The sequence below is a fragment of the Pleurodeles waltl genome, chromosome 10 (genome assembly GCF_031143425.1).
Source record: "Pleurodeles waltl isolate 20211129_DDA chromosome 10, aPleWal1.hap1.20221129, whole genome shotgun sequence".
Lineage (NCBI taxonomy): Eukaryota > Metazoa > Chordata > Amphibia > Caudata > Salamandridae > Pleurodeles > Pleurodeles waltl.
Window position 1 is genome coordinate 232,982,912 of NC_090449.1, and position 24,189 is coordinate 233,007,100.

Sequence of the window (24,189 nt, forward strand, 5' to 3'; positions counted from 1 at the left end):
TCTTCTTTTTCATGACATAATACACTTAATTCTGTGTTGAATTTCATTTAATTTTCCAGTTGCCTTGTCTATATTATGAAGATTTAGATACCAATGGCCTGAGTAACAGGTTTTTTTATAAGTACATTTTTATTAGTTTTAACAAGGTAAGCATCATTCACCGTGATAAAAATATTGTTCCATGACGGTAATAGCTCCGGAGTACAGTCTCGAGATTGAATAGTCAAGTCAAAAAACTTTTCAGAAAGCAGGTAATTCATGATAAGTCCACCACTTCCCCATATTTTAGCATATTTTAGGGGCACCCCCGTGTTTCATAAATTGGCTTCTCTTGGTGGGCACACCAGTTGACTCCCCTTTGCGAGGCCCAACAAGGCCTCCTAGGGACCCAAATCAATGGGGTGGCCGAGTACCATTGAAATCACACGACACACCCCCTCCCACAAGGGCCGTAGAGCATGGCAGTCCCAGGCCACATGGTAGAAGTCTGTGACAGGAAAAGGACACCGTGCACACTTGGCCTAAGTCATGTGGTCCACCTGTCGCAGCTGGTGAGGGGATATATATGTGGCATGAAGATAGTTAATTTGGATCATTCTCATCCGTGATGAGACTGCCAATTCTGTTGGGTATAAACATGCTTTCCTCTAATCATCATCGTCTAGTTCACCCATCCAGCGGTCCCATTGCTGCCGGAGGGAAGCGGACCTGTCTAGTGCATTGATCATCAATGGGCAATAGATTGCAGATAAGGCCCCCATGCCTAAGCTTCCCATGAGAAGTTTAACCTCCAACGGATCATATTCAGGGATCTCAGCATCAAACGGGGAGAGAAGCCCGCCGGGCATGGTGCATCTGAATGAATCGAAATAATTACGTGTGTGGCAAAGCATATTGGTCTGCAGTTGCTGAAAGGACATTAGTGTGCCACCCTGGCAAACATCCCCAAGATACATGATCCCTATTTGGGCCCAGTGGGAAAAAACCCTGAGCCTCGACACCTGCCTTGCCAGAGAGGGGTCATATCTGTCAGACGATGTTCCTATCTAATTAATCGTAAAGCTGCCCTTCAGCAGAGCACAGCCACTCGTGTGCAGGGGCAGCCGGTCTCCACATAACAGGCCGAGAAGCCCTTCAAATCCTAGCAGTGTGTAGCTCCAGCTGGTATGCGAAGTCGTCCCACCCTCCCGCAAACCAATTGTTAATGGGGACCAGATGAGCAACAAGGTTGTAACTGTAAATGTCGGTCATACGAATGCCACTGTCAAATGGAAATGTTCATGCTGTGGGGAAACCTACACGGTGTCGTACTCCCGCATGAACAGAGGCCTGTAGTTTCGACGTCAGAGAACACAAACATTTTCGAGGAATTGGATATGGAAAGTTTGTTAATATATAAATACCGGAGAGGCACAACATTTTGAAAACTATGATGCATCCCCTTGGATTGAAGGGCAGGCGACTCCACCTACGCAAGTCAATGTCCAGGGCTATGGCAAAAGTTTGGAAGTTGAGCAACTAAGCCAATTGAGGAAGTTGTGAAATATGAACCCTCAGGTACATAAAGGAGTTCTGACGAACTGAGATGTCGGGCACCAGTAATGTGCAGCAGTTTCTCAGGGTACCACTACCAGGAGGGATTAACGGGCATTGACCCGCGGACCAGAAGCCATCTCATAGAGAAGTTCAAGGCACCTGGGCCCCGAGACCTGTTGGTCATTAAGGAAGAGCAGCACGTCATCTACATAAAGGGCAATGTGATCTTCAAAGCCCCCATCCCACTGCCAGACCCAAATCTGCATGTCGCATCGTACCAGGAGCGTCAAGGGTTCTATGGCCAGGTTAGATAGCAATGGGGATAAAGAGCACCCCTGACATGTACCTGTATGGATCGGTAAGGGAAGGGACAGACCTCCGTTTACTCGGACCTGGGCAGCGGGCGTGTTATACAGAAGGCCCACCATTTTCCGCAAGAGTAGGCTGAAGTCAGCTAGTTAGAGCACAGCATTGAGAAAGGACCCCAAAACTGAGTCGAACACCTTTTAGAAATCACTCAAAAGGAGGACCAGGCCATGATTCAAGGCATGCGACTGAGAGTGTGTCACATTTACCTTATGAATGCAGTGTCGAGTGCTTCTACTTGGCATAAACCCACGTTGGTTGGAATGTATAAGGTGAAATAGCGTCCAGCTCAACCTAGTCACCAAGACTTTAGTAAAGATCATGATGTCGGCTTTAATCAAAGAAATTGGTCGTTAGGATGAACATTGTTCTGCGGGCAATCCTGCTTTGGGTATGACGACAATTGTTGCTTTATCTTAGTCTGGGTGAAAGGAGCCTCCCCAAAAAGAGCCAGCAAGTGGGGCACTAATAAGGTGTGGTAGCATTTGAAGTAGTCGACGGGGAAGCCATTGGGGCCTGCGGTCCTGCCTGATAGGAGACCAGATATGGCTTGGTCCACTTCATCGGCTGTTAAAGGCAGATCGAACTCATGGGCTGGGGGTGGAGGATTTGGGGGGCTGAATTGAAGGTAAAGGTATGTCTTGGAGGAGGGGACTCTCGACCTCACACTGGGGGGTTGTAGGAAGTTGGCTCTGTATGCACTATTTCAAAGTAAGGAATAGTATGCACAGAGTCCAAGGGTTCCCCTTAGAGGTAAGATAGTGGCAAAAAGAGATAATACTAATGCTCTATTTTGTGGTAGTGTGGTCGAGCAGTAGGCTTATCAAAGGAGTAATGTTAAGCATTTGTTGTACACACACAAGCAATAAATGAGGAACACACACTCAGAGACAATTCCAGGCCAATAGGTTTTTGTATAGAAAAATATATTTTCTTAGTTTATTTTAAGAACCACAGGTTCAAGATTTACATGTACTTTAGGAACTTTTAATTAGCAAAATAGCATATACAGTTTTCACATAAATCACATATAGCTATTTTAAAACTAGACAGTGCAATTTTCAACAGTTCCTGGGGGGAGTAAGAGTTTGTTAGTTTTTGCAGGTAAGTAAACCACCTATGGGGTTCAGGTTTGGGTCCAAGGAAGCCCACCGTTAGGGGTTCAGAGCAACCCCAAAGTTACCACACCAGCAGCTCAGGGCCAGTCAGGTGCAGAGGTCAAAGTGGTGCCCAAAACGCATAAGCTTCAATGGAGAAGGGGGTGCCCCGGTTCCAGTCTGCCAGCAGGTAAGTACCCGCGTCTTCGGAGGGCAGAGCAGGGGAGTTTTGTAGGGCACCGGGGGGGACATAAGTCCACACAAAAAGTACACTCTCAGCGGCACGGGGGCGGCCGGGTGCAGTGTGTAAACAAGCGTCGGGTTTGTAATAGAAAGCAATGGGAGACCAAGGGGTCTCTTCAGCGATGCAGGCAGGCAAGGGGTGGCTCCTCGGGGTAGCCACCACCTGGGCAAGGGAGAGGGCCACCTGGGGGTCGCTCCTGCACTGGAGGTCGGATCCTGCAGGGTATGGGTGAGATTCATGTCGAGATCCGCTTCACCTGAGTCCTCCTCGACTGAAGGCAGACTCACCGAATCTGTCTGCTCTGGCCCAGTTTGTTTTGGTAGGTCAAGAACATTTCCTCCGAGGTGCCCGAGCGGGAATCATGGAGGTAGACCCCAGGCTCCAAATTCATCTGGTCTGCTGTACCGGGGAGCCGCAGCAGCTACTGCTCCGTCGCTCATTCCCAGGCCTGCTCTGAGGTATAAAAAAAAAAAAACAGGTTACGTTAAAAATGATGCTGAGGTGGGACGTTAACAGAAGCATATAACGGATGTTGAGAGCACAGAGCTTCTGTTTAAAGTCTTCAAAGCAGTGTTGCTTCTGTTGGACCACTCTGGTTTAGTCCTGGAAAACCAGGAATTTGATGTTAAGGTGACGGAAGTCCTAATGGTTCCAAGCCTCACGTAGGATTGTGTTGCTTTCCAAGAAATTCAGAATGTGCAGTCTCAGTCACTCTTATGGCAATTTTGCATAGATCGTGGCGCAGTAGAGAGAGGTCAATTCATATATCATCAATCTTAGCCTCCAGTGCCTCCCTAGAGTCCTGAATTGCTTCAAGGACTGCATGTACGTCCTCGGGTGGCTGGAGCTGGGCAGCAGCAGCGGGATCCCCCTCAGCTCCTTTAGTGTTCAATGTCACAACAGTGTATTAAATGTATTAGTCCATTTTGATCTGTGCTGTCTTTGGTGGGGAAGGTTTGCGGTGTCTGAGAGGAGTCCCTTCTTTCTCCAGGGCAGCACAAGCAGCCCACCCGTGAGTTCCAGGGCCCGCAGTAGGGCAACACTACAACTTAGTGGGCGTTGCAGAGAGGCCAAGAACACTCACAAATAGGCCGGGTGGTCCAGTGGCTATGACCTACTTGCCCCAGGGCAGCACGAGCAATCGTAGTCAACGGTCTGGCTTTACCCTGGCAGGTATGAGGGACTTTAGTGACATCCTTGACAGAAAAGAGAATGGACAGGCTTTGATGTAAGCCAGCCATAGTGGAAGTCTCTCTCCTGTTCAATTAAACACCCCTCAGCTCCCCCATAGTTGTCGGTATTTAAGAGCCTGATTCAGAAGTTGGCTGAGGGGAATAGTCTGTCACAAACAAGACGAATATCTTGTTTGTGATCCCATTATGTCCTATCAGGATTGTAGTACGGCGGATGGGGGATATTCATTACGTTTGTTTTCTGTCTGCCAACTTCCAAATCAGGCCCTCAGTCCCACAGTTCCCACAAGAACAGCCCACGAGGCACCACTGCTGGGGAAACAGGCGCAGAGCACAGGGGGGCCAAAGAAGCACCCGGGAAGTGTTTTGGGACAGGGCCTCTCTGTGGTCTCTCAATGTTTGCATCCAGGAAAAAGTCCAACCCAGCATTTCTGAGGGCTCTAAAATGCACATCCCACAACATCCCACAACATCCCACAACCCTCCTGATGCAGGTTGGAGCAACATGAGGGAGAATCCAGGCCCTGCGCCTCCCCAGCAATCATCAGTCTCAGGGAGTAAGCGGGGTCCAGATGGGCTAAGTAGACAACAATGCCGGAACATTGCCTTACAGCTGTCGTGGGTGTAATTAAAGTCTCTGATGGTCCCAGGCAGCACCGGCCCTCCACACCTCATATCTCCGTGGTGCACTCTGCGGGCCACTGCCATCAACCAGTGTGGCCCAGGTTTTATCCTACCGGCCAGTGTGCTCTGATGCCACCGCTGAGCGCCCAGGGACCCAAGCAAGGCACGCTGCTGCCTCCAATCGATGCAGCCCTGGGCGCAATGACGCCAACCACGACTAATGTTCTCACGTCAGCAGCTGTGCCATCTGCTGGTGCCGCTGCACCGTGGCCACAGAGGAGCCACAGCACCACCTCAGGAAGCAGGTGTGGGGCTCCGATCAAGCAGCTTCCATGTGCTGGGCTGAGCCAACCTGCTAGGCTGCTGCCGTTTGCTAGGGTGGAGACCATGTAGCCTCTGGAGAAGCCCTCCGGGGTCATAGGGCATCTGCAGGAGGATCAAAACAGGGCCCTACCTACACACAAAATGGCAGGGGCTAGGTGCATGCTGTCACGCTCACTCAAGGCTTGATCGCCATGTTGGCCACCTTGGCCACGTCCCCTGAGTAACTGGATTAAGGAACTTGGTGCCTAATAGCCATGCTTTAGCAGGACTGTAATGTTGCCAAAAGGCACTGAATATTCCCATCATATTCCTGTGTTGGGTTCAACATTAAATTTCAGTACTTAAAAGTGAGCCTTAAACATTTGGTCTTTCAGATCTGGTGATGTTAAGAAACTCAGCAACGTCATCAATATCTTCAGCACAGGTGATTTCCATCCATATAGGGCCTCATTATGACCCTGGCGGAGGCCGCCCTCCAGGATCCCGCCCTCCAAATTACCGCGCCGCGGTCAAAAGACCGCGGCGGGTATTACGAGTTTTCCCCTGGGCTGGCGGGCGGTTCCAGTAAAACTGCCCGCCAGCCCAGGGGGAAAACGACCTTCCCACGAGGATGCCGGCTCGTAATTGAGCCGGCGGAGTGGGAAGGTGCGACGGGTGCAGTGGCACCCGTCGCGTATTTCAGTGTCTGCAAGGCAGACACTGAAATACTTTTCGGGGCCCTCTTACGGGGGCCCCTGCCGTGCCCATGCCATTGGCATGGGCACGGCAGGGGCCCCCAGGGGCCCCGCGACCCCCCCTACCGCCATCCTGTTCATGGCGGCTTTCCCGCCATGAACTGGATGGCGGTAGGGGGGGTCAGAATCCTCATGGCTGCGGAGCGCGCTCCGCAGCCATGGAGGATTCCAAAGAGCAGCGGAAAGTCAGCGGGAGACCGCTGACTTTCCGCTTCTGACCGCGGCTGAACCGCCGCGGTCAGAATGCTCATTGGAGCACCGCCAGCCTGTTGGCGGTGGTCGGTGGCCCTGGCGGCCACCGGCCGCCAGGGTCAGAATGACCCTCATAGTGATCTCGCTTTGCCTTTCTTTATAATTTATGAGGTGCTAACCTCTCAAAGGACATCTCGTTCTTTCCTATTCACATTTCGTGTGGACATACAGGTGCTTTGTGCACCAGATATTGGGAGTATTCTTTGCATCCTTGGTTAGTCATTTGTAACTGTGCAGTATTTTTGATGAATGATGTTGTTTTTCTCCGGTGTCCCAGGGTATTGGGATTTTCAGTAATATATCAAAGATTCTCATTTGATTCCCCGAAGACAAGAAGCTGGGGAGTCCCGTCTTACCGCAGAAGGTGATATAATGTTTAGAAGTTAGAAACTGTACAATACAGTACACTCATATTAAATGTTTAGTCAACGATATATTAGCTAAATATTTTCTTTAGTGGTAGAAAAAATAAGTAGTTACAATTTTGATCAACACAAAAGACCATGAAGTCGTAGCATCATTGTGTGCCACAGTATGATTCCAAACACAAATATAGTGCTTACTCGTTAAGATGCTGCATTAGAAATAGCATGTTTCCCTATGGTGTATGTTTTTCTTGAGGGGAAAGGTTTTTGGTGTCTTCATCAGACTTTGCAAACGTCTGGGTTTTCTCTGGGCTCTGTTTTCTACAGCCAGCTAGATGGACAGAGGACCATATAAATTACCACAGTTTACCGAACTGGTTATGATATGACTACTGCTAGGTTTTTCAGTAGCCATAGGCACAAACGTAGACATTTGATTGAGTCTTAAAAAATGAATAATTTCTTACTTGGTGTCCGATAGACCGTGCCCACAATTGGAAGAAGTTAAAGGGGAGTCCAGTTAAGATCCAAACTTGTGTCTCTTTCAGTGTCTTGGGATTATTGGTCAGGCTGACTCCCTAAGTATATCCCCTGGGTATACCATAGTTAAAAGGCCAGTATCTGGAAACTTGCCAGCAACAGTCAAGATCTCAGTTTGGTGGGGAAACCTGTGAACGTTTGCACTGGGGAACTGGGGTGTAGGGTTAGTGTTCAACTGCAACTTCAATAATGATATCATCCGAACAGTAACGGCTATAGAACAAAGCATTTTTCATTTTTCATTCTATGTTGGCACACTTTATCTTTCATTCCCACTGTTATGCAGTGTAGATGATTCAATACAAACAATTAGAGTTTAATGTAAGTGCGCCTAGCAATGATGTACATCTTCGGGCCATCCACCTCAACAAATTGCAATAAATAAAAATGTTCTTGTGCATTAATAGTGTACTCTCAAAATGACTTCAATAATCCGTAGAATAGTAATCTCTAAATGTTCATATATCAAAAGATATCTAAAATGCATAAATCAAGTGTATAATAAAAACAAAGTGAAAATGCAATGCCTGCTATGTCTAGTATTCTGCGGAACAGTGTAGTGTGTGCCATGTGGGCTACTAAGCAAGTATGGCAGTGTCCTTGGCCAGGTCCATCCCTCCGGCAGCCAACTTCTTCACGGTTGGCGTCTAGAGTAACTGCACGGGGGCGTGTCCAACATGGCGCCGTGAGTGGACGCAAGATCTCAGAGCTCCGCCGTTGCGACTCCAATGCAGAGACTTATGGCCCTGTAGCAGCCGGCCTGCAGGGGGATACACAGTCCCCCTGGTATATATAGAGTAGAGGCCGGGGGGGAGGGACAGCAAAACGGCCCCTTTTGCGATCTACGTGAGGGCACTGGAGCAGAGGAGGACTGAAGACAATCTGGAGGCCGTTGCAGCCTTGGCAGAGCAGGGAGTGGGCGGCAGACCCTTGCGGCATTGAACGGATGCCTCAACTACAAACGGGGAGACTCGGACATCGCCTCTGCCCCACGCTAGGGTGAACTAGAGGTACGAGGTGACAAGGTGCCAGCCCCAGCAGAGGTTACTGGAGCGTGGGGGACCTGCTAGAGAACAGGGCTGTCGCGGCTGGTCCTGGGGCGATGGACGTGCCAATAGATTAGGAGAGCACCAATGAGGAGGTGTTAAGAAGGAGTAAGAGTGCCTGGGGAGCAGTAGCGGAGAGCGGTGACGGCACAGAGCGGAGTGGGCTGTGAGCGCCCCCTGGAAGAAGGGGACAGAAAGGAAGACCAAACCTGGGTCTGGGAAGGCCAACTCCCATAAGACAGATTTGGCTCATGTGGTAGCAGTTGGGCAGCGGCACGGCGTGGAGGAGAGGCCAAGCCTGGGCCCTGAAAGGCAGAAGACACACAGGTGGGTACCCAAGGGCCCCCACAGACCCGAGAGGCGAAAGTTGAGGAGAGACCCTGTGTCCGGAGAGAGGGTGGAGAAACTGTGGGCCAGTGGGGAAGACCAGGAAGCAGCAGGAGGTAGGAGGATTGGCAGGAGAAGAGACTAGGCCCCTACGCAATCTAGGGAACAACGGTGCTGATCGGGCCAATGGTGGGCTCGCGGCCCCCCAATGGCAGTACTGAGAGAGGGACCAGAAGTGAGGAAGGGAGTCCGATCAGATTGACTCACAAGCGCAGGCCCAGACAACCACACATACACCCCACCGCAGGGAGGGGGGATCCAGCAGAGGAAGACAACCCAAGGGCCTGCACCAAAAGGATTGCTTAAAGACTGATCGCGGTTGTCCACGTACCGTATCTGGCAGGACCAGTGGCGCCTCCTGGAGGAAGGAAGAGCAGCTCACAAGTGACCTACAATGTCCTCGTCGGGCACAAGTTATCACCTCTCTAACCAAGTCAGTCCACCTTGGAAAGTGACATTGTTGGTTGGGGACCTAAAAGTGGCCGGAGATAAATGAGGAAAGGCGAAACGAGGGGCACAGGGGGACCTGGACAACGAGGCTCTGTTGCACCCCTCGCTTCACATTGTGATCGCATGCAGCACTCAAAGTAGGCATGGCAACTGCCCGAGCAGCACGAAAAGACTTGTCCATTAAAGACATGTTCACTAAACCGGCAGGGAAAAAGGCAGAATGCACTAAAAAGGAGAGCCAGCTCATCCCAGATGCCACAATAGACATAGATGCACCAGTAACTAGACCTTTTCTTGAAAACTTCTTTACTACTTTGAGAGATGACATAGCGGCCTTGAAACAGGAACTAGCAGTAGATGTCAAAGACATTAGACGTAATATGGGTTAGCTGGAACACAGAGTTGACTCCCTAGAGCGGGGAAATTACAATAGAGATGAGGATTTAGAGGAGCACAAGCGAGAGTTCCTCAAAGTAAGAGACAAAACAGCAGACCTCAATTACCAACTTGGGGACCTAGAGAACCGCTCGAGAAGGTGCAACATACGCATCAAAGGGGTTCCACTTCATGCAAATGCTGGGAGACTGAAGGACTATGTCCTTCACTTGTTCCGCTCTGTGGTGCCGGGTTTGGTGGAGCATTACATTCTTTTAGACCACACTCACAGAGCGGGTTGATCGGCGAGCTCACCAGGAAAACTGTAAGACATTATTTCCTGCCTGCATTATTATTGGCAGAAGGAGGAAATCATGGTAGCAGTGAGAGACAAGACTTTTATTGAATTCGAGGGCAACAAAGTGTTGCTCCATCAAGATCTCACCCAGGCCACCCTTCAAAGATGAAGACTGTTCTGGCCCCTTACCAGATTTTTGCGAGAAAAGGCGGTCAAATATATATATGAGGTCACCCTTTCCACTTCATCTTCGTGTGGAGCAACGAGACATTTAGTCAGCGTGCAATGGAAGAGGCCTGTCAACTGCTAGGCCGGGAGACCCTGGACTGAGACGGGCCTCCCTGGCCCCCGGTGGGATCCCGGCCTCCGCCAGCACCGGGCCGTCCACCTGCTGGGGAGTGGGGAGGAAGATCAGGAAACCAACTGCCCAAGAAAGGGGCCGTGAAAGAGGAGCTCTCCTTCAGCAGCTACAACAGAGAGACAGCACCTTAGATCCGGATAATGATTGAAGGTTGCACCCACGGAGATTACTCCCAGTGGAAGACCTGGTCACTGGGGGTGAGAACGAATTATAGACTTATGGTTCTTTGACTTGGGGGTAGTTGATGGCCGCTGGCGGCGGAGCTCACCCCCAGTTGGTGTGTGATGATGATTACATGCCACTCACCCCAATGTCACATTTCGGATGCAGGTTCCCAGGCGGGGAATCTACCAGTTCATTTGTTGTTCAAATGTTTCTATGTTTTCCTCACAAGTAGCTTAAGCAGGTGGACCATGGCATGATTTGCTCACACGTGTACCAGATATTGACGGAACACAAACTGGCCCCTTCATCCTCTGGATAACAATGAAGCAGCTATGCTTATATACCTAAGGTTAAGATCCTAAGCCTGAATGTCCGGGGGTTGAAGGCCCCGGTTAAACGTTTGGCACTCCTTTCCTTTCTTAGAGATGCACGTTGTGACATTTGCCTTATACAAGAGACTCATCTATTTAGAGTGGATTGGAGACGCATGCACTCGAAATACTTCACCTCCGGCCCTAAGAAAACAGCCGGAGGAGCAATCCTAATGGCCACGCATTTCCCAGGCCATCTGATTCAGACTCAATTTGAAAGTGCAGGCAGGGTACTCTCGCTGCGTATTAATACGCAAGGATACACATACACATTAACATTAGCAAACATTTAAGTACCGAACTCCCAGCAGGAGGCCTTCTTAGAGGAGGCTTTAGGGAAAATATTGACCACACCAGATAGGGATATTTTGATCGGAGGGGACTTAAATTTGGCTCCACATGCTACATTGGACAGGTCCACACAGAGGGTGGGACAGGCGGGGGCACACTCCTCGTCATTCAGACAGTGGCTGACAGAGACGGGCCTCATAGACCTTCGGCGGCAACGTCACCCCCTAGACAGAAGCTACAACTTCTTTTCCACGGTCCACCACTCCTCTTACAAACTTTGTGTACATACACCACAGTGGTAGACATTGGGGTGGCAGCCCTGTCAGATCATTTGCCCGTCACAATCACCGGCTGCATGCCAGGGTCACCAATACAACAGCATTCCTGGCATTTAAACCCTACACTTCTGAGCAAAGACGAAACAATATCAGAAATAACTCTAGCAATCACATAGTTCTTACAAACTAATGATAACCCAGAAGTCCCCGTAACCCTGCTGTGGGACACACTGAAGGCAGTGATCCACGGTGTCTTTATCTTAACGGCGGGCAGGTTGAATAGAGACAAGGGAGATAAAAGGGCCCACGTGAAGTCTGTGGTCAGGGACTTGGAGGCGGAACACAAACGCACAGGTGCATGCAGAATCAGGAGGCAGCTAACGGCCGCCCGCAAACAGCTTATAGCCCTAGATTTAGGAAAAGCGGAATACGCTCTTCTGCGCTTAAATCAGAAATTCTACGTGGAGGCAAAAAAGTGGGTCGTATACTTGCACACCAACTCCATGCTCAAACCCTCTGGCAGCGGGTAGCAAAGGTCACAGATTCTCAGGGCAATAGGGTAACCCAAGATACCCACATAGCACAGGCGTTTGAACACTTCTACATCACACTATGTGCGGTTGACCGTCTGGTACTCAACCAGGCAGACTCCTATCTGGACCAACTGCCAGTGAATAGTCTCGCCACTCCAGAATCCCTGGCTTTGGAAGAGGATATTGGGGTTGGGGAAGTGCTGCAAGCCATACAAACACTGGCCTTAGACAAAGCACCAGGCCCAGGCGGCTATACGGCAGCCTTTTACAAGACCTTTGCCCCAACGCTAGTGCATACCCTAGCAAGACTCTACAACTCATTTAGTGTAACTGGAACCCTAATCTATACTCCAGGCTATTATTGTCATTCCCAAACCAGGCAAGGACCCGACACAGCGTGCATCATACTGCCCCATCTCGCTATTAAATGTAGATGCAAAGGTATGAACTGGAATTCTGGCAGTGCGATTAGGCCCCCATATGCAACACATAATTGACCCAGACCAAGCAGGTTTTATCCCTGAACAGAATTGCAGCGAAAACACTAAACGCCTGTGTCACTTGATCGACAAGACACACCGCTCCCAGACCCCCATGGCACTTGTTTCGGTTGACGCAGAGAAAGAGATAGGGTACACTGGCCATACCTACAGTTGGTTCTCACTAGAATGGGCTGGGAGAGAGATTTAGTAGCTGGGTTTGGCCCAGTTATAGATCCCAAGAGCGGGAGTCAGGGTAAGCATCATATTATCGCTCCCCTTCGTTATCATCAGGGGAATTCGCCAGGGCTGCCCATTGTCGCCGCTACTGTTCGCCCTCTACATAGAGCCGTTTGCAACCATAGTGCGACTCAATCAGGATATTAAAGGCCTGAGAATGGGCGGAATGGAGCACAAACTAGCGCTGTATGCTGATGACGTGATGATGGTGTTGACGGATCCAAGTCCACCCTATCCTTACTGATGGGGGAACTGGAAAGATTCGAGGAGGCCGCGGGTTTTAGAATCAACTATGCGAAATCCAACATCGTTAATATCACGCTTTCGAAAGTCGACCAGACATATTTGGAATGACACTTCCCGTTTACATGGGCACCTCGGGGAATCACTTACTTGGCACTACAGATACTCCTGACGTTGGGGCATACGATAGCTAGCAACTATATGAAGCTACTGGAAGAAATATCTATTATCTTGGCTGGGCAGATTAGTGGCAGTGAAGATGTCACTGCTTCCAAAGATGCTGTACATCATGCAAACCTTGCCGCTATAGCCTCCCCCCTCAGTCCTTGCTAAATTACAACGGCTCACAGATGTGTTTATTTGGAGATGCAAAAAGGAGCGACTCACATGGAGATACGCATATCTGGCTCCAGGGGAGGGAGGACTGGGCATCCCGTGTGTAAAAAACTATCACCAGGTGGCTCAGCTGTGATACATGCGGAGTGGGCCAGAGCCCACACGGCGAAGCACCGGTGCTTCACTGATCAAGCAGTGACCGTCATCCACATATGGAAGGTACCCTGGTGGCCTAAACCTCATAGGCTGTCGGGCGTCTATGTCTCCCTAGCTGTGAGAGCTACTCTGGGAGCCTGGGAGGCAGTCCAGACATGACACAACCTGTCCTCTCGTATATCACCCCTGACCCCTTTCATAGGTAACCCAGAGCTTCCACCTCCCCCCCCCCAGGCACAGAGTGCCTCCTTCAACATTTGGCAAAATGCGGGGTTGCAAAAGGCTGGGAGATGTCTTTCTGGCGGAGGACCTCATGGACCTTTCACAATTGCAAATGCTACAATCTACCCTCCACTGCTCGATGGCAATACTTAGCCTAAAGGCATTGGCTTTTACAGGCAAACATCCGCCCTCATGTGAGCTGCCCTTTATCCAGCTTTGAGAAGTGGCTGATTACTTGCTCAGAAGACAAGCGTATCCTCTCAGATATTCTCAAATTCCTCAACACTGCTTGAGAATTTAACAAGTCCCCGGCGCAGAAATGCTGGGAACAGGAGTGTGAGCGCACCTTCACAGATAAGGAATGGAGGGTTATCTGGCGCAGAGCACACAAATCGGCGAGTAGCGCGATGGGAAATGAGACATTGATCAAAACAGTTCACTATTGGTATTACACACTAGCTAGAGTGGCCATTTGGAATGGGGGTGCGGATGGCCTCTGTTGGAGACACTGTGGACAGCCTGACAACCTAGTACATGTGTTGTGGCACTGTCCACAGCTACAGTCTTACTGGGAAACAGTGCTGGCTGAAATCAACAAAATTTGGAACACAGGCCTACCAAGATTTCCTAGTTACATCCTTCTGGGCCTACCGAACCCACTTACATACCCTCTCGTCTCACCAAATGGGCAAGTGATCACCCTGGCACAAGGTGCGGCTAAAAAGGTCATACTGGCACACTGGGGGGCAGATTATACACCAACATACTTGAAATGGATTCATAAACTGTGGGATCTTCTGGGCATGGAACAATTAACGGCCAGCATAACACACACCTTGCCACAATTTGAAAAAACCTGGGGAAGCTGCGTGCGCTTCCTGTCTGACGAATTTAGAGAACTTACCTGTCCTGCCTACCTACACATATTAGGCCTCACACGACCCCCGCACACACACCATCCCATGCGATGGATGGGGTCCTCTCTCCCTGTTGTCCTTTCTCATTCCCAAAAATACAGGCTGAAGCAGAACTTTGTGAAGTTGTTTAATGTAATTGTTCCCTCCCCTTCCCGTTACCTAACCTCGGTTAGGATATGTTTTACCCACCAGCCATTAGATGTCAGTGGTTGTATGTTGTATTGTTTGAAATACGAATAAACAGATTTGATTCATAGAGTGACTGCACATGTTGATCAAGGTAAACAGAGGGAGCACCAGCACCACCTGAGAAAGCTGCCCAGGGATCGCAGTGGCTTTTGCAACTTGTGCTCTTCCTCAGGTACCCATTACAAAACCCACTACCCAAACAAGATAAGTGCCTATTCCTGGTCTCAGCTGTGAACATTTACAATTTAGTACAGGCCTCTTTTTTGGTGAATGGTTTCCATCTGCACGGTGCTTATTCTTGTAGGGAGACCACAGGTTTTTGTAGTGCCTCGATGCTTCTTGGCACTCTGCTTCTTCATTATAACTCTGGTAGGGTTTAGCCCCAGAGCACCTTCGCTTCACAGAGGTACACAACTCATTCTATCCTGCAGGGACACTTCAGAGATGACAGGCCTCATCCTTGAAAATTCGAAGGTTTTTGTTCATGTTGCAGCAGTGGACTTCAGTTCATCACGCCCCTGTTCCTTCACGGCCCCCTTACGTCTGAGCCGCATCTTGTTTGTGCTGGAATCCCTCCTGGTAGTCTTGCCCCAAATCCCCAGGTTGCTGGTCCTAAACCTGACAAGGTGAATTAGCAGTAGTTAACTCAAGCTTTGAGTACAAACATTTTCTTGGTCGACAATCTATTCTGATTCAGAAGCCTTAGCACAATGACTGTGGATCTTACTGCTTGGGTTGTTCCCCAGGCCCTGTCACATTAACCAATGCTACTGGTGCTGGATGACGGCCCTATATCAGGATGACATTCGAAGGTAGTGGCCATGATACTTACGAATGTGTGATTGGTGTGGGATTTTGCCACGTTACCAAATGTCAGATAGTAGTTGTGTATTTTAGCAATAAGCTGGGAGGCCAGTTCTAGTTATTCTTGCCTTTTTCTTTCCAATCTGATTTACCCAGCCGTGGTCTTCAGTGTTAGGTGTTATCATTAGGGTAGGGTGGAGCTTGCAGTCACTTGTCAAAAGCGACCCAAAACAAAGGTACAACAAGTGGAGGTCATAACTTGCCTCACTTCATTACTGGTTACCCTGTGGAAGGGAACCCTTCCACCGAGCAAAAGGACCTGAAATGTCCTGGAGGAGCCCAGCAATCCATATCTCAAGTCTGCTGCCTTTCCACCCTTCATTTTAGGTGCCACTGCTAGGTAGAAAAAAGGAGATTGCCATGTGTTTCAGACGCTCCTGACGGATGTTTCACACACACCTCTCAGGCACACACATAACATACATTTCCCACAGTAAAGGCCTTCAGAGTTATTGACATGTGTTGGGGGGGGTTAAAAAAATCAACAGAATTTGCAGCAATGTAGAGACATTTCACTGATCCAGCACTCTGATTAATTTTTCTTACTTACAAATCAGTCAATGCAATAATTGTTCTAGTGGTTTTTAAGAAAGCCCCAAAATGAGAGGTGGCCTGCATTGCTAAGCCAGTGGGTTAGAAGACGTTCCCATGTCCACTTACAATTAACATACATGTTTTAGAATGTTAGCTAATCTAAGAAGTAAAGCATGCTTTAGATATTTTTCCAATTGTAGACTGAATTTGCTTGTGTTAGTCTTGGCTTTCATTAGTTTAGTCTCTATAACACTTAATTGCACTGCTGTACCTTTATTGGTTTAAGCTGTGGACATGGACGAGCACAGTCTGATCTTATAACCTTCTCTCTTCCTTGTCCAGGTTTCTTTTGGTCGTGACTTCGAGCAGCAGCTGAGCTTTTATGTGGAGGCCAGGTCAATGTTCTGCAATCTGGAGCCAGTTCTTATCCAGCTGATCCATGTGAGCTCATGCTTACTATTATTATTCTGTTGTGTACTTTTAACCTCACTCTTCTAATAATACAGCTGTTTAAAAGAGTTAAGCATCCCCAAGCCTAAATGGGCCATTCGCAGAGTCCTGCAACAGCCTTCAGCCCAGAGACATCTTGTCATTCTTAGTTCTGGAAAGTATTGCATGATATTTTCCTCCATCATATTATTTCCATTTCCTTTTCTGATAAGGTCCTTGAAAGTTGGGCATGTCCCATTACCACAGTGCCATGCTTCCATCGTCTTGTTCTAACATCAGCTACCCAGGCACAGTACTTCGATGGTTGCCTGGGCCCATGGCTTCAATTACAAAGTAGTGTGGGTTGTCCAAAGCACCTTTGTTTAATCATTTATTTAGTACAGGTATTTGTATAGCACATACCTAGCCATGAGAGTAACGCAGGGCTTTACAAAAAACTGCAAAAATACAGACAGGAGTAGGGTTGAAGACGACAGGGATGAAAGAGAGAAGAAAACAGAGTAATGGCCTGCAACTTTAGGTGTAACAAGAAATAAGCACGATCAAAAGCATAATGCTTGATAGGTGTTTCATAATACTATCCGGTTACAGTTTTAAACTTGAAATGTGTGACAGAATAAGGTTCGCAATCGGTCTCAAGTGCTTTAAGATTAAAACTATTACTGAACTATTTATCTTTTTTATTCTAAAAAATATATAAAAACTCCGAAATTAAAAAATATATCACAAACTAAATAAAAAAAGTATGTGAACAATAATACACTAGCAAGGTTTATAATAAATCATTTGTCCTTAGAAAAAATAACTCAGACAGTGTATTAAGGAAACAGCCAACAGGTTGTAAACATCATCCTTTTTTAATTTAAACATGCCTCTGGGGTTTATCTGCCTCACCCAATACATTGTTGTCTGACCATCCTGGCTTCGCCCCACTGGAAGGCTCGAAAGGCGACTTGCTCTCTGGCACAGTTGGACAAAAATGTGGGACGAACTCCAGGTAAACCCCATTCATGAAGTTCCTAAATTGTATCCTATGTCATTCAGGCACGGAATAAAACTACAGAAACAACTCACTACTTTGATGTGAAGTCTTCTCTTCAAGGTGGTTATGTGTCAAGGTCTGTGTTGGTCTTTGAAAGTGGCATGCTTTTTCCTCCGGATCAGAGTGCATAATTATTTGTTTAGAATTGTTTAACAAAGACTTAAAGCACGTTCCTTCCTCTTCCGTGTAGCTTTCAGCAGGAATGTTGCATAATCTCTCAGCATAGATTTTTTTTTCCTTTGGAAAGCCTATTGAAGGAAAGACGCAAAAATGATCAGCTCTCCGAGTGAAAAGCTACTTTTCCTTTGCAACCCATGTCCATACACAAAGAAAGACACATTTTAAGGCACTTTGGGATTTTTTTTGCTGCCACAGAGAAGCCCTAAGGTTGCTGCCTTACCTCTCACTGGGGAAAAGTCAACCCTGCCTAGTGAGCCAGGCTAGTTATAGGGCTGATTTGGCCAGATACTGCAACTGCAATCCTATTATCTTTTACAGCTATCCCTGAGATTTTTTCTTAGCCTTAAGTCTCATTCAAGCAGAAAAAAGATAGTCTTCTCATCTTCAGGCATCTACCAAAACATTAAGATAACAAAGGCAGCCAATTCCGTCGTGGAATTACCTTGACTCCATATTTAGGAAGAGTCTGCTTGGCCGCTAAATGTTCAGAATGTTTCCTTCTGCCCCTAGGCCTAACAGCGTCTTCGTTAGCTCATAACGTCCAGTAATGTGAAGGATGATGCCCTAGAAATGCCCTATGTAACTCTCCCAGGTAATACCCATACAACTTCAAACACTGGAGGAATGTTCCATGACACTGGAAAAGGCCATCAATGCTTTAATCCCCCTTACGTAGTTAGAACCACTGAGGGCCGACGTGTACTGTTTAGGAATTTCCTCATGATTGTCCGTCAGTTGGGTATGCTGGCAGCAGGCAAAGGTCCTAGGGTTCAGACAAGCCCCAAGGTCGGACTCAAAATTCTGTCAGTGTTAATGTCTCTGGGTCCCTGAATGATCCATTTGATGCAGTGGCATGAAGGGTGGGCATCGTGCTCCCGGGAGCCTGTTAAGATAAACACTGCAGTGATGACAGGATGCCAAAACTGAAAGGTAGGCACTGGGTTGGCCACCGTGAGGGAGAGGTGGAGTCACAGAGGCTCCTGCGGGCAACTGATAACGAACCCAAGGTTTCCAAGTGGTGGTCCGTCTTCAGGATGGTGGTGGCTGGACAAGTCTGACTTCACACTGGGCACTTGCAGTGGGGTGGGAGTGAATTGTCTATCTCACGGCACTCATTATCTGTCACTGGAGGCTGTTTCAGCGCTAGAGGCAAATGCAGATCCCCACTTAGAGGGAGCGACTGAAATAAATGGCACGGAACAGAAGACATGCAACAATTACATGTTTGAAGTACAGAGATACACTGAGAAGGGATCCCACTGCTGTTTACTCCCCCTCAGAGTTAAACACATGTGTACGTGCACATTCATCTTTACTTCAAGGAGTGACACGGTATTGTCCCCCTGTCAGTGGCAACTGTTGTTGAGAATGGAAGACTATTTTCTGGTTCACAGCAGTGAAACTATAGTTTCCTACAAATGGTCTCTAACGAAGCGTTTGAGTGAAGAAAACATCGGTGAAGCCAGTGCGACTGAATAAAATGAGATGACTATGTGTAAACAGAAATTCAAACACGCCTTACAAGACCCGTATGATTTTGCTGCAGGCCGTATGTGGTAAAGGTGTCTGCTACATGCAGTGCATAACCTATGCACTTCTTAGTGGAACTGAGATATCCCTGATGCAGTCAGCAGTGTGTGGCTGCGGATTGTGTTCAGTACAGCTGTGGTGTACTTAACACGGGCTACAGTCTCTGATGCAAAGTCAGGTCTCACACTTTGTGGTACCCTCTGGGTGGAATAATGGCATCACTAGCGGTCCAAACTGGAAGAGACTTTTCAGAAGCCCATGAGAGAGTAGCAATGGAGGCCTAACACTGGGGCCTTGAGGTGCTGATGGCATCACTAGCGGTCCAAACTGGAAGAGACTTTTCAGAAGCCCATGAGAGTAGCAATGGAGGCCTAACACTGGGGCCTTGAGGTGCTGATGGCATCACTAGCGGTCCAAACTGGAAGAGACTTTTCAGAAGCCCATGAGAGTAGCAATGGAGGCCTAACACTGGGGCCTTGAGGTGCTGATGGCATCACTAGCGGTCCAAACTGGAAGAGACTTTTCAGAAGCCCATGAGAGTAGCAATGGAGGCCTAATACTGGGGCCTTGAGGTGCTGGTGGCATCACTAGCGGTCCAAACTGGAAGAGACTTTTCAGAAGCGCATGAGAGAGTAGCAATGGAGGCCTAACACTGAGGCCTTGAGGTGCTGGTGGCATCACTAGCGGTCCAAACTGGAAGAGACTTTTCAGAAGCCCATGAGAGTAGGAATGGAGGCCTAACACTGGGGCCTTGAGGTGCTGATGGCATCACTAGCGGTCCAAACTGGAAGAGACTTTTCAGAAGCCCATGAGAGAGTAGCAATGGAGGCCTAACACTGGGGCCTTGAGGTGCTGATGGCATCACTAGCGGTCCAAACTGGAAGAGACTTTTCAGAAGCCCATGAGAGAGTAGCAATGGAGGCCTAACACTGGGTCCTTGAGGTGCTGATGGCATCACTAGCGGTCCAAACTGGAAGAGACTTTTCAGAAGCCCATGAGAGTAGCAATGGAGGCCTAACACTGAGGCCTTGAGGTGCTGGTGGCATCACTAGCGGTCCAAACTGGAAGAGACTTTTCAGAAGCCCATGAGAGTAGCAATGGAGGCCTAACACTGGGGCCTTGAGGTGCTGATGTGCAAATGAAGACACAAAAACTATTTTGAGGCAGAGCCGCTGGGACTGGATTATAGGGGATTCAATGCTGCACCTGCCTGTTTCATTAATGACATCATAATATCCCGTGACCAGCTGTCGTTGGAGTTGCCTTTGTTCCCTTATTGAGTGTGTGAGGAAATGATGGATGAGTGCCAGTGTGCTGCGCATGTGTGCTGCAACAGTAGACGTCTATAGAACTAGCCCTGCTGCTATTATGCACACACACGAACTAGTGCTGCTACTTTGACTGGAGATAGGTGGATACATGATGTGTGTGTGCCGACTCAGGCCCTCATTACAAGTGGTTCACAGCAATCCGATAGGTGTTAATAACTCCTGTCTCCATATCTATCAGTAACTAAACGTAATGCGGAAAATAACAGCACAGGGTAATCTCCCTGACAATTCCCCCAGGTCAGCCTACCAAAATTCATCCTGGGAAAATGCCTGCAATTACCGGCAGATGTATATTTTGGTATGGAAAGCACCAAAATCTGCTTGTTATTCCACAGATTCAGCGAGACGACACTTGTGATGGGAGATATTTCTGGCACACGAAAAATAATGATCCCTGCATATCTTTTTTACCTTCTATATATAAAACATTTCGTACCAAAGATAATAAAAAAGCGATGGTTGGAAGTGATTCAGTCAACCTGGAATCGGCACAAAAAAACTGAAAAGTATTGACTGGAGTGTGGGCAGTCACAAGTGGGAACCAACCAGAAGTAAGTCCGCCGTTGTTCAGCTCTGAAAAGTGTAGTACATGTATGACCATATGTTGATTCCGTAGTCTTCTGTGACTTAGGACTCAAGGTGCACCTCTTTGATGAGGCCGCGTAAAGGATGTGGCCAGGCAGTTCAGGCTGCTCTGCCCTATTGTGTTCTGGCCAAAACAGGTTTGCGTAGGTTGGATCCCCTGGAATACATTTTCAGTGGCTGAGATTAATTGAGGCGTACAGCCACCATTCCTTGCTATTTACTGTATGTGCTGTCAGCAGCATTTCCTGTGTAGCTGATGAGAGGCATGAATTCACTCGGGTAATGTTCCTTTCAGTAAAGAAGTTCTGGAGGCTGTCGTGTTAAAGAAAGCAAATACCCACACAAAGAAAAAGAAGGAAAAAGTAATGAAAATTCAAATACAGCAGGCAGAGGAGAGATGGCACGAAAGGTGGAAGAAAATAAAAAAAGAAAACGAGAAACACTGCAGCAAGATAGAAAGAATGAGAAAAATAATGATGTGAGAGACATAGGGCCTGATTACAACTTTGGAGGAAGGTGTTAATCCGTCCCAAATGTCACGGATATACCACCAGCCGTATTACAAGTCCATTATATCCTATGGAACTCGTAATACGGCTGGTGGTATATCTGTCACATTTGGGATGGATTAACACCTCCTCCAAAGTTGTAATCAGTCCCATAGTGTTCGAGCTAGGAAGTAATAGCCGAAATAAGAGCAGGGAATGAATTACAGAAGATAAAAAAGAGAGCAGAATGCCTGGAATTTTAGAGGAGGCGTAGGATCCTGTTACCCATATAGTACCAGGAATAAAATAGTCCCATAGTTAGTAAAAATCACATTGGTAGTCCCCTGTGAGTTTTTGGAACGGTATAATCCCATTCGGCTTGCTTTGTCGTGGCTCTGAGTTCACCAACCTCCCTAGTGACTTTAAATTTACTTATAAGGTACAGGTAAGAATTCTAAATCCTATATACAAAGCCATTCAGGGCTGCTTATTGTAGTTACATGTCCCAGTGCTTGCAGATGCCTCGAGATTGGCAAGGTGCCATTTACAACAAGTTCAGATGCTTCTTTAGTAATTTCAGGATCAGAGGTCTAGGCTCCCCGACCGTGATGCCGGTTACTTGCTCTAATACGTTATTACCTCGGCCCATCATATCAACTCATACACGCCTACTTTTCTGTATTAATTACGGTAACTTTGTTTTTGCATCAAACTCGGTAGACCTCAGTACTCCGGGGTTGGTGGGGGAACCTTGTTCCTGATATCTGTTCCTCGAAGCACCATACCTCTGTGCATTCTCTTAAAGTGTTCTGTCTTTGGTAGGTTCTCTTTGCCCTTCCAGTGCTTTGCTTTTCCTCTCTCTGCCCTTTGTGTAGCAGCATATTGGTGACCCCTGATACTTTCATTTTCTTTATTACATCTATTTGGATTTGCTTGTTCCAAGTGGCAGGCCATTACCCCTGATAATATATCTGTTGCTTCCCTTCAAAACCTAAGTAAAAATTGGTGATTCAAAAATGGAGTGTGGGCTATCTCGCTTTTCAGTCTCACTATTTAGATAGCTGTTAATTTGCCCACTTAATTACTGTAACCTGTCCCTGCTGTCATACGTGTGATTCTCGCATTTAAGCAGGATCAGACAAGAACTACCAGATATTTCCACCTTTTCATGTCATCATCTGTGCCCCCTGCCGTCTTCTTTGTCTAGTTTACTCAGATTTGCCTGTTGGTGATCCCTAACCTCGCATATGCGTCCTCTATCACAGTTCTGTATGTTAGATAGACCTTTTTGAATTTTAACTTGTTAACTTTGCGTCGTTTGAGAGCATTTATTTTCCATCCCTATAACACTCAAATGTGTGGCGCAAGTGCAGGTTAACTGATTCTGGTGAGGATCACATTCTGCCTGGGTTTCTTCAAGTTTATTTGCCTCTTATCTATCATATTTCCTAGTTTCTTCATTCTGATATATCCCATCTAATATTTCCTACGTTATGTACATGTCCAAAAGAGCAACCTTTTAAATAGTTTATGAATTTAAAGGTCATGATTGCACAATCAAACAACTGTTCAATTGCTTTCATGCATTATGTTATTCTTTAGGAAAAGGCAGGCCAAACCATACTGTATGAATAGCATTTGGACCCTATTTTATGCTACTGCTACATTCAGAATGTTAGCTCTAAGCTCACTATGGTAGGTTAGTGGCTCTTGGATAAAGTCTGTCTGTTCCTTGCATTATAGTCCGTATCCTTGTTTGCTTCCTTGAGAACTCTCTTGTCTTGTGCAGGACCTGTGTCTCTGTCTTGCTGTGATGTGTCATATTCCAAATGTGGCTTTGGGAAGAGGCATGCTTTGCAGTGCAGGGTATTTTTACCAGTGTTCTTTGGTCTCTGTGTTTAAGTGATGCTGTCTTGAACTGGACCCCATGTACAGTTGTTTGTATCGTGCAAGGCATTAGAGGATAAGCATATAGCCTTCTTGTGGAATGGTACTCGGTGGCATCCATCAGAATGACTGCTACCCGGGAAGGGCTCCCTTGCATTTTGCGTGAAATGGTTTACTTGCAGATACAACAAACTAACCCCCTAAATGTTGAAAGTAGGAAGAGATCACACTCCTGTGTACATATTACACCCAGTGATTAATTCAACATCCTCATCTCCTCACACAGAAGTCTTGTTTGTGTCATTGCCCCTGACCCGCATCCCCCTTCTCTCTAAACCAGTCACATGGCACACTGATGGGTCCTACCAACATCCCCTCTGACCGTACATTGCTTCTCTATGAAGGTAGGAACAATACTGGTCACTATGTGTTTAGTGAACCCCATACCCCACTTTATTTCAAAGCTTCACATCGCAGTATGGCGGGTGTGTGTTGGACACTCCCCATTGGTACCCCCAAATTGCCTTATATATCCATGTACATCATGTATCAATCTGAAGCGCGTCTGCCCTCATTCCTTGTCTTAGGCCTCAGAGATACACCACTCTAGTGTTGGATAGAGCGCACCTCTATATCGTGATTCACTTTGCAGATGCCCCTACTTGTTAAAAGCCCATAGGTGTTAT

The 24,189-nt window shown here is 47.6% G+C and overlaps 1 protein-coding gene across 1 annotated transcript in view; it reads left to right on the forward strand.

The window, feature by feature from the left end:
* The window catches only part of VPS35L (VPS35 endosomal protein sorting factor like), a 430,244-nt gene that overhangs the window by 224,377 nt on the left and 181,678 nt on the right, over window positions 1–24,189 (forward strand). Inside the window, exon 24 of the mRNA XM_069210247.1 lies at window positions 16,353–16,451. Coding sequence (XP_069066348.1) covers window positions 16,353–16,451 — 99 coding nt within the window. The remainder of the gene's footprint in view (window positions 1–16,352; window positions 16,452–24,189) is intronic.